The 14,826-nt window shown below is 34.3% G+C and overlaps 1 protein-coding gene across 5 annotated transcripts in view; it reads right to left on the bottom strand.

Moving 5' to 3' along the window:
• LOC106100395 overlaps positions 1-14,826 on the bottom strand; it is a 55,944-nt gene that overhangs the window by 2,096 nt on the left and 39,022 nt on the right. For 2 of the 5 annotated variants that reach the window (XM_013279224.1, XM_013279223.1), the window contains exons 2-7: positions 9,944-10,690; positions 7,645-7,795; positions 2,859-3,002; positions 1,164-1,874; positions 438-674; positions 62-293 (exon numbers count right to left, since the gene is read on the bottom strand). In XM_013279224.1, coding sequence (XP_013134678.1) covers positions 62-293; positions 438-674; positions 1,164-1,874; positions 2,859-3,002; positions 7,645-7,795; positions 9,944-10,501 — 2,033 coding nt within the window. In that variant the 5' untranslated portion in view covers positions 10,502-10,690. The remainder of the gene's footprint in view (positions 1-61; positions 294-437; positions 675-1,163; positions 1,875-2,858; positions 3,003-7,644; positions 7,796-9,943; positions 10,691-14,826) is intronic. The other 3 variants (XM_013279226.1, XM_013279225.1, XM_013279227.1) reach the window with 2 other exon arrangements.

Below are 14,826 nucleotides of genomic sequence, written 5' to 3'. Positions count from 1 at the left end.
AACCTAGGTAGTCTTCATTAAAAAATCTCAGGGAAGGAGTAGCATCGGTTAAGTTCTTTACCGGAATTCGTTGCTGGCGCAGGCGGCACAGTGCGCCTCGTCCTCAGCGGCGGGACAATCAGCGGCGCCGTCGCAAGCCCAGTGACTGGGTACGCAGCTGCCGTCGCCGCAGGGCAACTCGCGAGCACCGCACGGGGATCGCGCCGACGCACACCCGCCCGTCGGGTACCGCGTGCAACCGAACACGCCCAGCAAGTCACGTGGTATCGACCCGTCGCAATGCTCCGCTACCGCTGCAAACAATTTTCTTGCGTTTGAAATAAGTTCATACAGAATAAAAGAGATAATCGGTATAAGAGTAGTAAAGACTGAGTAAGCATGCGAATGCTTTGTCTTTAGTCTTTTAAATATAAATACGCCTGTGAAACAAAACGTACCTCTACAGAGGCTGTAACAAGGCATCTTGTGTAAGTAAGGCGTGGGGCTGCACTCAGGCTCGAGCAGGGTGCATAGGAAGTGCGCGGCGCGCTCGCTGCAGTTAGAGGACACTAGGTACTCCATTTGCGGCAGCAGGTCGGTGACGTCGACGCCGTCCAGTGTTGCCGCCGGCCCCGCCAGGTCATACGGCAGCACGCCACGGCATAGACCAAGATGAGTCGAACGACATTGTGTCACTAAAATTGTCAACACAATTATTTGTGTAAATACTTAACAATCAATTCAAAATTTTGGACTCAAGTTGTTATTGATTTTTAATTGCAACTAGATTTTACTTTTAAATGATCATGCAGTAAACATATAGCTACACCGTAATTACCCATTTAAGTTGTTAACTTGCCTTTGCAATTAAGAAACTGTAAATTAATATTTTAAATATAATAAGTAAGTCAGTACCAACATGTTAAACTTGTTAAGAGTTCGTATTAGATTCATATCCTTAAATCTAAACTAAATTATAATCAAAACACATCTTAAAATAAACGTATGTTAAAACATATTTAAAAACGTGAACACGTGCATACCTTACAGTTAATTTCCATGCAAAAAATATTTATTAATCGTATTAAATAAAATATATCTTATTAATTATTTTTTTTAAATATTAGCTTTACACCGCAAATTATTGTAAGTCATCTGCATGCAATAGCAAAAAGTTTTCTTACCATCCAAATTGGCATTTAAAGGATATTTTTTAGTGGTTGTGTCGGCGTTGTCTCGCCACGAAGGCAGCGTGGGCGAGACTCGCGTGTTGTACAGCGTGCTCTGAGTTGTGGACTTCATGCTCTGCGCGTCTTCCATTGAAATGCCGAAAAGTTTCGAGTGGCCAGATGTGAAACGGTTTTCGGGATTTATGGGAGTGAGGCGATAGTAATCGTGGAGCGCCTGAGTTAGGTCGGGTTCGGTGGGTCGCTGCTTGGAATTAGAGTGCTCCTTGCGTATATACAATGAGGAGTCTTTATAAACTGGTGAATAAGGCTTACTTGTCGTCTGCTCTGTGGTCTTTGGCGACTCTTTCTCATCGTAATGTAGGATATCATTGTTGGTCTCTGCGCGGGTTATGGTCTCGGTGGAGGCGGCCACCTTGCCTTCGTCAAAGTAGATGGCTAACGGTCTCTCCGGGCTTTGAGTGATGTGCGGTTTTAGAGTGGACTCATCGCTGTTCATAATTGTATCGATTAATTTGGGAGACCTCATCTTCTCTGTATCGGCTCTCTCGTTACCGTACTGCACCTCTGGTGCGATGTGTGTGGGAAACACCGGAGGGACGGGAGTTCTTTTTTCACTCTTTTCCGTGACTGCTTCCATTAATGATGTTAAATCGATAGCCTTTACATTCTCAGCGTCGTAGAAATCAATTTCCTGTGGTTTTGTACCTGCATTTTGTAATAAGTAAATAACATTTAACAAATAAGTGACATAACATTTTTACTATAATTGTAAACGTATTCGATAAACATATCCTAAGAAATCGAAAGTGCGCAAATCAATTAATCATTGTAAAAATATACTGCATAAATAAATCTAACGTGTCTGTGATTTGACTTCAAACTTGTGTTTTTACATAAAATGAAACGCATATTGATTGTAAATATTTTTTGCGCGTTGTTGTTTTGCGTTGTTTGTGTTGTTTGACACCCGAGGGCAATGTGAACACACAAAGTGTACAAGTTGCTGTATGAAAACAAACTGTGCTCGTGGTTTCGATATTGAGTATATGTATATCGATGGTACAGAAAAGTGCGTACCAATTCGTGTTCTTAAATAATGTTTGTTAGATAAAGGCGGATTGCGAAAAAAAAATCAAGTTTAAATTAAAAGAACATTAAATTGTTGTAGTTCTTACGAATACTCTTGTAGTTAGATAGGGCAATTAGACGAAAATTCGATTTAAAATGTATCAAAACAATTGTCATATTAGACCAGACTGCCATTCTATGAAAACAAAAATCCGCCTCTATCATTGGAAGCTTTATTTCTCACGTGTTACGTTGATACAGAATGTTGGGTTTTCTGTAAGAAATAAAACCTCCCTCGACAAGCAATTGTTCAGTTAGCACATTACATCTACCTGTTTCAAACCAAAGCCTAAACATTGACAACAATGGATACACCGCCCAATTAACACTAAAGTATTTTAAGTAAACAGACAGAATCTATAAAAAATAGACTTTTTTACATAGCCAAATAAATTTAGATATCTATAATATACAATTTTACGTTACTCGGTCACAATTTCTTCAAAACTAAAACATTTTTGATGAAAATATGAAATAGTGTAATGACCATTGACGTTTTTTTTTGTTTAAAATATTTAGGCGTTGATTTGGAGTAGGGAAAAGGTGAATTGTCTTGCGTACGTATATTGCCTTTGTGTGACCCGTGCTGACCGTGCTCCGGCGGCTTGCGGCTGGGTTTGCCGGGCTGGATGCGGGACTGGGCATTGGCGGTGTCTTCCTGCCATGACGTTGCATTCACCGTGCTGTACTCTGATGATAGATTGTCTGGAAATGGAATTTAACGTAAGGTGAATAGAGTTTCGATTAGGATATAATAAGGGATATTTCTATTATTTACGGAATTATTATCAAAACATGCGACATAACAACGAGCTTGTTAACTGATGCACGTATCTACGAGTGACCTAAGCAAACCAGTTGAGGCGTGCCTTCATAGCATCTATATTTAAGAAATTGGTCAAAGGTCTTAGACGTTTTATGTCAGTGTTCAGTCTTGCAACCAAAGTTTTTGGTTAGTTATAGAATCTACAATTGGGTCACAAAAATGTTGCCTAATAACATGTTATAGTAGGCGTTAATTAAAAAAACGTTTTATCAAAATAATTTCTAATTTGTACAAACATACTTTAAATTCCTGACATCTAATGATCACCGATATTTACTGTTCTTGCGTTTGAAAGTTCGTAGGGGTGTGGTATAAGGCCAACTGTTTTTGCAATTTGTCAAGGTAAAGTCTGACAAACCGTGGGATTGACAACAACGAGCTTTGTCTCACACTTTCAGTTGCCAGCAAACTTTCAGAATTACGTCAATCAGGATGTTATTATGGTATAACACTCCATAAACATAGAAACACGTATAGAACATGGATTCAATCTTATCTTTTATTATTACCAAGATTGTATTAAAATCTGGAGACTTATGTATTAATTGTTTTCTTTACTTTATGGTTATCAAAACAAACTTGCATTGAAATTGATGACTTTTAAAATAATGTATGTACATAAAATTGTATAAAAGAAATCGCATTATAAATTACTCGAGTCGTTGTTAAATCGGGACACAAGTTATCTTGCTTAAAAAGAAGTTTGATTTATTGCATTTCTTTTTTAAACTTGACAATGACGTCTTCATTAACTTTTTATTAATTTAATGCGAGATAAGATGAAATTAATAAAAACAATGATGCGTTGTATCCTTTTTCATAACTTGAAAATTAATTTTATTTGAAAAGAAGACTCATTTTTGAATGATTAAACGATATTTTCATATTGAAAGTCTTTGACTTAAAATGAAAATGATTTATTTTCCTGTTTCGCTGATTTTGTTTAGCATTTTCTTGCTTTCTAAAATTTCAGTCAACTATGTTTTGTATCAACCAACATTAAACAAAACATAACAATTAAGAAATACCTAACCACAATTATAAAACAGATAAAATAGGAGCTATAAATCAACATTTACATTCAAAATTCGACTAAAACAAATGCAACTTCAACGGAAACAAGTCATCAGTCCATATAAAGACATTTGGCGAAAGAATTTAGTTTTATAATCGAACCAAATATTGTTACGAAATTGGAACACACTTTAGAAGGAAGCACCCACTCTTTAATCTATACTAATATTATAAAGAGGAAAACTTTGTTTGTTAGATTGTAATAAATAGGCTCAAAAACTACTGAGCCGATTTTAAAAAATCTTTGACCGTTAGAATGGTAATTTATCTGTGAGTAATATAGGCTGTACCTTTTCCTTTCTTTATAGTTACTTTTAAATTTCACGCATACGGAGTCGCGGGCAAAAGCTAGTAGCTAAATATGAAGAAGCGGGTAGTGAAAGTCCGGGTTCAAGATGTCAGAGCGCGCACCCACGGAGTCTTATCGTCATTAATCCTTACCCTTGCGTAACTGTTCCTACTCTAATAAAGTACACGTTACATATACGCTCGTACAAGTTTCAGTCCTTTTTTTATGTCTTTATGCTGCACACGATCTGTTTAGATAAATCGTATCACTTACAATACAGTGAAATGTTGCTCTTAATCTTACAAACAGTAACAAATAACTATTTTATAAACGTAATCATTCTACTCGTAATATTATAAATGCGAAAGTTTAGATGGATAGATGTTTGTTTGATTTTGTAGCCTAAACGGCTGAACGGATTTTGATTAAATTTGGCTTACATGTAGACGATAGTCTAAAAGGACACATAGGCTACTTGCATTTGTTTTTTTAATTCCGTGCGGACGGAGTCGCGGGCGAAAGCTAGTAAATGAATTTAATTTATCATATAATAATTTATTATTTTAGTAGACAGTTATTAAATCGCTTAACTAGTTTTGAGTGTCTAGTTTATCTAAACAAACTTCTCACTTTAAAGTTCTCGTCTACTACTGTTAACTAGCATTCAATTACAGATATAGTAAAAAAAAATCTAATATCTAACTTAATCTTTTCCATTACTAAGTATTACAGAATCTCTGGCTATATTATCTCACTTAAGATATTCGTAATCGTAATAATTACAAGGAATACGTAAATAAGCTCTGAAATAAACACGTATTTTAATCACTAAACGGGAAACGGTTAACAGTAACAAGTTATTCGTCCACTTACAAGCAATCAGGGTGTTTTTCGTTACATAAGAGCAGTAAAGCAACAAATTAAATGTTATTTTAAAAGCAGATTAACGTGCTTTAGCGCCGTTACAATCATCCGTGTGTCCATTTCACACGACATGCGAATCTCTTTCCTACTTGCAGATATCTTTACAAGTGACGCAACAATGAAAACTAGTGTTTAGAAAACTAACAGTTTTTCATAATGATCATTAACATTATGTTATAAAAGTACTCATTAAAAGCCAACATTAGTTTCCCATAGCTTTACGTAAATAATACGTAACAAAGACTCATTATCTGTACTTATTTTAGAAGTAAAAAGTGTACGTTACTTTTAGAATGTTGAAGAAGTTTTGCGGTTGAATAGTAAAAGTTGTTTGTACAAAAATATTACAGCAATTGTGTATCTGATTGTGTAACTAAACAATAAAAACCTTCTAAGATATATCTTAAACATGAAAAGGATTATTACTCCATACTGTCAACATTATGTTATCTTTTTAAAGTTCAAGTTGTTGGACAAAGGTAACAATGAAAGTATGGTCAGAGTGCAACATGCACATGTGTGTAAAATCAATATTGTAATATATTTAATGTCGAAGTACAATAGCGGGCGTGAGGTCAACTTTCTTTTTGCCAAATTGAACGAATAAAAGAGACGATTTGAGAGCGTCCTCTGGAGATATGAGTACATCCGGACATGGCGCCGACAAATGCTCGCTCGCAAATGTCGGTGAAATTCTGAATAATTTAGTATCGCCATTAAGATATCCCTTTGCGTGTTCATAGGGAAAGCGAATTAAAACACGCTAAGGATGAAACATTTTACGAGTATTTTGATATTCCTTTTAGTAAGTAAAAAGCTTATGAAACCGATTATCCGTGGATGTTTTGAAAGTTACTACGTAATTGGTGATTTTTATACATTAAAATGCCCTTATAACTGTTTCTTTATGCAAATTACTTAGCAATTAAATCTGTAGTCGACCATACCGTAAATGGACAAAAAGAAAATAATAAATTAATTCTGTTACAGCGATGGTTAAGTCTCCTACATACACTCAGTTATAACTGATAGTTTTAGCTTACGTCTATGTGTAGGTACAATTTTAATTAAACATTTTAACTGTTTTAACTGAACAGTTCGACTCTTCAATTAGACCGTATGTAATAGACATTATGCATATGTTGTTTTAATTTATTTGTAACAAAAAATAATCTAAGCGAAGACTAATATTATTTGATTTAAATTTATAAATCCTTTTATTCGCTCACGATAATGAACTAATCAGCAAAGTTACTGCAAACGGAAGTCATTTCTGATGACGCAACTGACGTTTCGTCAGCCATGACCTTTACCATCTAACACGCTACCGCCACATTTCATATTTATAATTCCGCAAAAAGCTTGTTGTGACAGTAATCTTGTAGAACATAACTTTTGATTAAACTCGCTGACATAATATTGTGAGAAAGTTGAGCTTTTCTAAACAAATTCCTTACAACTTTTTACTTCCTTATTATCCAAAATGTTATTATGAATTCCATCGAATTTGGACATTCCAGTTGAATGATATATTAGCGAACTATTTATTAGAATTCGGCATATAATATTCGAATAACAAATACAACATTTACTACTGAATGAAAATAATAGGTATTTTTTTTTAATTTCCTAAGTCTATCGCCTTTTATATCCGGCCTCATTTATTGATCTTAGAGTAAATACCAAAAAAAAAAACATTCCTATCAGATTATTACATCGTACTGTATAATCTTTACATCGAATTTGTAAAGTTTGAAAGGAGTTATTTTTATTATTAGCGTTGAGGCTTCGCCTTGTAATTAACACTTTTCGTAACAACAACTATGTCGACTGGCAGTTATTTAAAAAAGAAATATAAAAGAAATCAACAAGAACAGCTTATAATTTAAAAACAGGTGTCACAAAAGGTGAAAGCTTCGGAAAGCGATTACATTGATAAATTGATTGTAAAATATTGAAAGTAAATATTCTGAGCTTTTGCTTTTGTGTATTGATGACAATTGATAACGGATTACACCAACTTTTGTTGTTTTTAACACATCGACTTATAGTTTAACTTGGACAACTGTTAAGACTTATAAATTTGTTAAAATAAATTACTTTAGTAAATTACTTAGTCTCACACAGTTACAAAATAGTGTAAGATTTCATAATACATCATTAAAAAAATCTGTAATAATGAAACAACATCAATCGTAGCTCTAGTTTATTTGTTAAATAATCATAAAACTGACCTGGCATGAGGAAGTAGACGAAGATAGCCAAGGCAATACACACGCTGAAGAGAGCGACTGGCCATCGTAGGATGCGTAACACACGCACCACTTTGCTGCTGGCCACGCCGCCGCCAACCGGCACGCGGTACAAGCTATCGGGATGCGAGCCCTGGAACAATGTTCAAACATTAACACCTCAAACTCATTCTAAATGTATCTGCTTTATAAAAGAACTTCATTATCATCGACTGCTGTCCACTATCAAACATAGTACAAGATTAGAACGGTACGGAATGTCGAAAGTATAATAGTAACTATAACATAAAACAATTCAAACGTATCTTTAAATTTTAATGAATTTTAGGAATTATGTAGGGTGATAACGTACCAATGATGCAACATACTTAAAATTGTATTTTTTCTTAAAAATTGTCATGATTAAAACGCAACCTGTCCGTTACGTTTTAGAACGATGAACCAATAGTTTATTTGATAAATGAAACACGACTAATCACGGACACGCACTAAACTTCACTACAACCATAATTAACATACTCGTTACAAGTGAAGCGCATTTGAGACTTAGGGTGAGTTGCACCATATCGCCGGTTACCGTTAAAGTTAAAATTATTTGAAATGGTAATATTTGGAATAATCTTAAAATTTACTAAGGATGAGTTACATTAACTAACTATAAACCTTAACCAGCACATTCCCGATGGTTACGTCTTCGGATGTTCATGATATTCGCTACACCAGTTTTGCGCTGGTCAAAATGACGTCATATTTGACACTAATCATAACCGCCCGATTTTGGGCGGTTATAGTTAGCGTTACGGTTAGTGTCAGTTCGGTAGTGTCAACTGTCACAAGCTCTTATCTTCAAAAGCACAAATAATGGAAAAAGTAATGGAAAAAGAAAATATCTACTATTATCCTATACGTAATCCAGAAGAATAAAGTCTTGCGTGCTCGGAAATAATGGATTTCCAAGATGGAACTCGAAATTTGGCCAAACATTCAGTTTGGACAAATTTCGAGTGTCTAAGGCCATAGCAACAGCGCTTGTCCCTTTTCTCTTATTTAAAAAAATGTCCTCCATAAAAGGTCAATTTATAATATGCATTGACAGGACAATTTATAATATGGAAAATAAATAAGATGCATTTATATTTTTATAATTTTATTGCTTCATTTTTGCTACATATTTGAGTAGTAAAGTAAATACAGTTTCAATAATGGCCCAAACTAGTTTATTTTCACAAGAGTTTGCCATTTTCTCCATCTTCGTGGGCAAAAAGTTTATTTCACTATTAAATACCATGCGTATGATACATAAATATAATCGGCGAAACATGAATTTCCAAACATTTTAATTTACGTAAATGTCATTCTTGACACCAACTTGACACTTTAGTGACATTCAGGTTTAAATGTTTCCATTGTAAAAACGAAAAACACATAAAACCTCTGTGAGAATATGTTTTTGCACTTGTAACCCTATTATAACTTTTACGATAACCAGCGATTTGATGCAACTCACCCTTAATAATTAATGGTTTATGTTACAAAAGGTCAAATAACGCACTTCTTTATATTGTACGACCTTACTTTAAAAGAATTCATTCAAATGGAATCTATTATTTATATAATAACGTAAAAATTAATCGCGATATTAAATAATATAAAATAATTTGATGATGTTAGAGAATTTAATAAACTATAAGGAGAATTCGTAACTTTGAGATCTAAGAGGTCAAAGAACAAGCAGAATGCGGACAACGTAATAAGCATAAAGCATCTGCCTACCGTTTTAGGAGACTTATGAATAATATTGAAAGTCGGTAGTAATTACGAAAATGACTAGAAAGGAAAAAATGCTTTGACAGGAACATAATTATACACTTAATACTTTCTCATAACCCATTTATGGCAACTTTTTTTTTTTTAATTAAAATTATATACCAAGAAATATTATTAACAACTTTTTGAGTGTTCGTAAATTGATTATCCGAATTTGGGATGAGTCAAATAAGGGCTTTATAAAAATATTCGTAACCCACAAGTCAAGTAGTGTGCGTGAGCGTAAAACAGAGACGTATCATACGTCATGCGTTGAGAATTTTAAATATAACAAAGATTTTGTTTGGTATCAGCATCATGTCTTCGACTAATGATATCACTTAGTTCCTGACTTCAAAACTATAGACAAACGCGTCGTAAATTTCATAAACATGCAGTTTAAAGTTTAGATACTTTAAAGCCTTTAAATTGACATTGTTATTGTCGTAAGATACCGTCAAGCACTTAAACTTACCTTGGCCACGAACGTCTTCACTTCCCGCGGCCTGGAGAAGTATTTATCGAGTTTCGTTTCGTAAGCGTGAGTGACCTCTTCGTCAGTCGGTGTCCGGATGGAGCGGATGCGATACGTGCTGAACTGTTCCCCGTGCTCGGATATCGTCGGCAAGTTGCCATTGGGGGAACTGCAGCTGCTGCTCGATCTAGAGTAAGCATAGTTAACCGATCCGTCCGTAGGGTTCTTAGGTTTCTTCGTGAAGGCGTACCGTCGAGGTGGCTCCTCTGTGGCTTTTAAATCGTATGTTTCGAACTTTTCACTCACATAGTGCTCCTCTACGTCTGTAGTGGGCACGTAACGGAGTAGTCTCGGTTCCTTCACTTTCTTCTCGTACTTGACAGAATCCGTCTCGTTGTCGAGTTGTGCGAGGTTCAAGGAGTACTGCAGTTCGTTGGCGGTTCTGTTCGGTTTCCTTTTGGTTTTCTTCTCAGCGGCTCGCGCGTGGACATGATCTTCGACTATTTCTGACTCGGACGACGGCCTGTCACCGTACAATACGTAATTGCCGTTTACCATTGTGATGAAAAATTTCAACACTTAATCACTTCGAGAAGCTTTTGCCGTATTCAAATGCAGTTTGTATTTAGTAATCATTTCGCCACTTATTAATTTTTATCTTATTGCTTTATTTGACTTGGCTGATGATGAATGCAAATGACGGTGTGCTCTCAGCACAATGGGTGCGAGTCTATCGTAGCGCTGCTACTGATTGAATACAAATTATTGAGAATGCGACTTGTTTATTTGTTTTGTTTGTAAACATTTGTGTTAATTGATGACTTCGTTCGATTGTGTAATGAATTCTTCGTTACTCTTTTTAAAACAATTCGAATGTGAAATTGATAAATATTTTTAAAAGAAAATATTAACTACTTTGGATATTAACATTTGTTGAAAATATTAAATGCTTTTGTGGGTCGAGAAATAAAAAAATGGTAACAGAATTAGATACAAGCACAATTACTTGAATGGAATTCTTCACTTTGGTACAGTTCTGTACTAGTCCAGTTTGTAAAAATCGTAAATAAAGAAAACCTAAATCAATATTCATATTAACTATGACCAATCTCTTATAATTTATGAACCAACACCAACGTAGTTCTACAGGATAATTTATCGGGTGTACACGTTGAAGCAATTTTTTTGTTGTAATTCATGCTATTACTGTTTATGCACTTTTAAAATAAAGAAATAACGGGACTTCGATTTTTAACTGCATTGTGAGCTTGAAGTTTACGGACAGACAAACATTCTAGAATCTGAGCGTCTAGTCATCAACCAACCATATACCATTTTGTAGACGTAGGAAATCTTATTCATCTATGAAAAATAATGATTAATCAATTAAAATCATCAATATAAAATAAATAAAAACAGTTGTAAATATATAGGTCATTGCTATTATCACTCCAAACAATTAATAAACATTATTTTTCCTGAATACAATACGTAAAACAAAACAAACGTTTATTCTAGAACAAGCAATGAGAACATAGATGTTGTAATCAGCGGGCTGGCAGGCAATAGATAACATTTGGAGCGTTATGTCGGCCGTCATTGTTTGGGCGGAGTTCCCGCGCTTTTTGCGCGTTTCGCGGGAAAGTTCCCAGTAAAGCGCGTGCGCGACAATGGCGCCGCGGCCGGTGTTGCGGTGCACGCAACGAGAGTGAATTGCTCGCTATTGTGTAACCGCCTCAAGTGCTTTTGTGCAACTGATGTGCCGTTAATGCAACTGATGGATGGAGATAAGACACACTATGCTTAATCAACATTAACATTTAAAATCAAATACTTTTGTAATACAATAAATTATTCAGTGAATGTCAAAAAAGTACTTAAAGTTAGAACAAGGGTCCGTTCAGACAGACCGGATAGAGAAGAGCAGTTTTAATGTTACTTTCCAGGACTTTTATCAAGACCAAGCGTAAAACATGTGAAATTTAAACTTGTTTCCATAGCATAAAGCTTAATTTTGTTTGTTTTTAAAAATCTACCCTCAGGTCTGGCTGAACGGAACCAAAGATTTGAAGTGTTTAAACCAACATTTTACCTACATTTAAATCGGAGATTGGTTTCTGAAGATATTTCAATTAATAAACCAAGCATGTACCTTATTAGCTTGGAGAAACTTATCTTGAAAATCAATTAAAGTGCCCGTCGGCTCAATGGTGGCGCAAGGTACTTGAAACGTGATTTTATGTATCTTAGATGAGTAATGATGATTGTTGCATTAAAACTACTCATTTAATAAATTCCACGGCAATAAATGTATTGCAGAAATCTACAGTCTTTACCTTATCTTGTTTTGAAACAATTTAAAACCCATCCTACTAATCCTACTTCCTACTAAACCTACTAATATTATAAATGCGAAAGCTAAGATGGATGGATGTTTGTTAGAGTTTGTAGCCAAAACGGCTGAACGGATTTCGGTGTTTGATATAGATGTAGAGGATAGTCTGGAAGAACACATAGGCTATAGTCAATAATAACCTCTGTACATAATATATAAATTCCTCTACTTTCTTAATTATTTCTATTTATGTAACTATTTAATATTATTTCATATGTATTTAATTTATCTACATGCTTATTATTAATTAAAAAAAAACAAAGGTTATAGTTATTATTGACATAAAGATACAACACTACATTAATAAGACTAATAATTTAAACTCGATCTCAAACCTTATTATTTTTAGTTTACGTAAATTATTAAGATGTTACTTGTTGTGTCATAGAATAATATTCATACTAATATAGCGAACAATCAATTCTAGCAAATAAATATTTGGTTTATTTAAAAAATATAAATGGTTACAACAATAACGATTTCAATCATTTAATGTTATTTATAAAGCATTAAGGTTTAAAAATGCGTGAATCGGTATAATAGATGTGTTCAATTGCTATTAACAATTACTGTTATAAATTTATAAGAAAAAATATTTATAAAACTAGTAATTTTGAAATATGTGATTCGAACATCTAAGTAATCACTAATATTGTAATATCTGTCAGGAAAAAGGTAATCCTTGATCTATGATAGGTTTCGCAAGTCACAAGATCTTTCGAGGTTCATACCCTGTACTTTATCGACCCCGAACTTTACGTCGAATTATCATCGCCTATTGTCATTGGATTTATTTTATTGCCTTGATGTGTACCGTCGAATTGCGAACAATAGTGGCACATTATTCGAATATGAAATATTAGTTATTTTATGTATTGTATAATTTAAATTGTAAGATTATTATGGTTGGCATCTCTTTATCCAGAGTTGAAATTAAGTAAATATATTTGATTTTTTTTTCATCGTTCAATGTAATTTGAGTATTAACAGTTGATATTTTTAACAATCAAATTAATAAAACTAGTTAATTTCGAAAACCTGAGAGAGAGATGTCTGCAAAACATAAAAATCTATGAAACCATTGTCATTCCTCTCTTTTTATAATAAAAATAAAGTCAACATGTTTAGTACGATGTTTCGGCAGTGAAAACGGTTATATTGTAGATGCGGAACAATAACGAGAAGTCAAATAGTGCATGCGTAGCGGTCGGCGTACGGTAACATCGTCACAAGCCAGCGAGCTTGCGGCCTGCTCATTCTGTTCTAATTAAAATTGCACGACAATGTTTGAACTTCCGTTTGTCCGTTAATATTAAGTTATTAAATAACGTTACAACGTTAACGTTGTACCTCACACCACATTTAACACAAGTATATATTCTAATGTCTCAAGTCCCTAGTTTGTATGGCAATATGTAAGATTTCATCGCAAGCAAAAAAAAGGATATTAGGAAAATTGACAATGGTCCGATAATATTCATTTTATGTAAACAGTTGCTTTATGAAGATATTAAATCTGATGTATTCTATATCATATAAGAACACGTAGGCTACTTATTTTTATTTTTTTTTATTCCGCGCGGACGGAGTCGCGGGCGAAAGCTAGGTGATATATAAAGAGGACAGATTTGTATTTTTGGATTTCTGTATGTATTGAAATAACTTAAAAACTACTGGACCGATTTCAAAAAATCCTTGCACCGTTAAAAAGTAAATCACTAAGTAACAGGCACTATTTTTACTATTTTAATTTCACGCGGGCGAAGTCGCGAGCAACAGCTAGTCTTTAGTTGAACGTGTACAGTCCGAAACCATAACCGCAATACATGGTAACTAAAGAGCATAACTATAGAAACCACAAAACAAGAATTAAACGTAGTCACTAAGAATAACCACTTAATTTCAAGTTAACACTCATAGTTGTAACCAAAATAAAGTTTACCCTGATATGGTTAAGTAAAATTTAAAATTTACGACATGTAGATTATAAAATCGAACAAGAGCTAACTTCTCTTATGGCCGGTTTCCCAGTATAACCGTTCGTTAGTGTTTTTGGTTCGATAAATTCATCAGAACTACGTAACTTGAGTTTTATTCCTTCGAAATATAGATCAACCTAACACTATTAAATCTTAATGTAAACATACTTATATTATAAAAAAAAACGTACAGACGAATTGAGTACCTCCTTCTTTTGGGAAGTCGGTCAAAAAGCGAAAGATTAGATGTATGTATCGATGTTTGTTAGAGTTTGTAGCCCAAACGGCTGAACGTATTTCGATGAAATTTGGTATAGACATAGAGGATAGTCTGTAAGAACACATAGGCTACTCAATTTTGTGTTTTTTAATTCCACGCGGACGGAAACACGGGCGAAAGTTAGTGACAAAATAAGGGAACTTCAGATACCCAGCATTAGTGAATGCATAGTGAATAGAGCAATTTGCTATATATTTAATTTTCTGAAAGTGGCACACAGCTGTACTAA

Source organism: Papilio polytes, unplaced genomic scaffold (genome assembly GCF_000836215.1).
Source record: "Papilio polytes unplaced genomic scaffold, Ppol_1.0 DF824047.1, whole genome shotgun sequence".
NCBI classification, from domain to species: Eukaryota; Metazoa; Arthropoda; class Insecta; order Lepidoptera; family Papilionidae; genus Papilio; species Papilio polytes.
The sequence above is the reverse complement of the archived record's forward strand: the minus strand, read 5'-3'. Positions and strand labels throughout refer to the sequence as shown.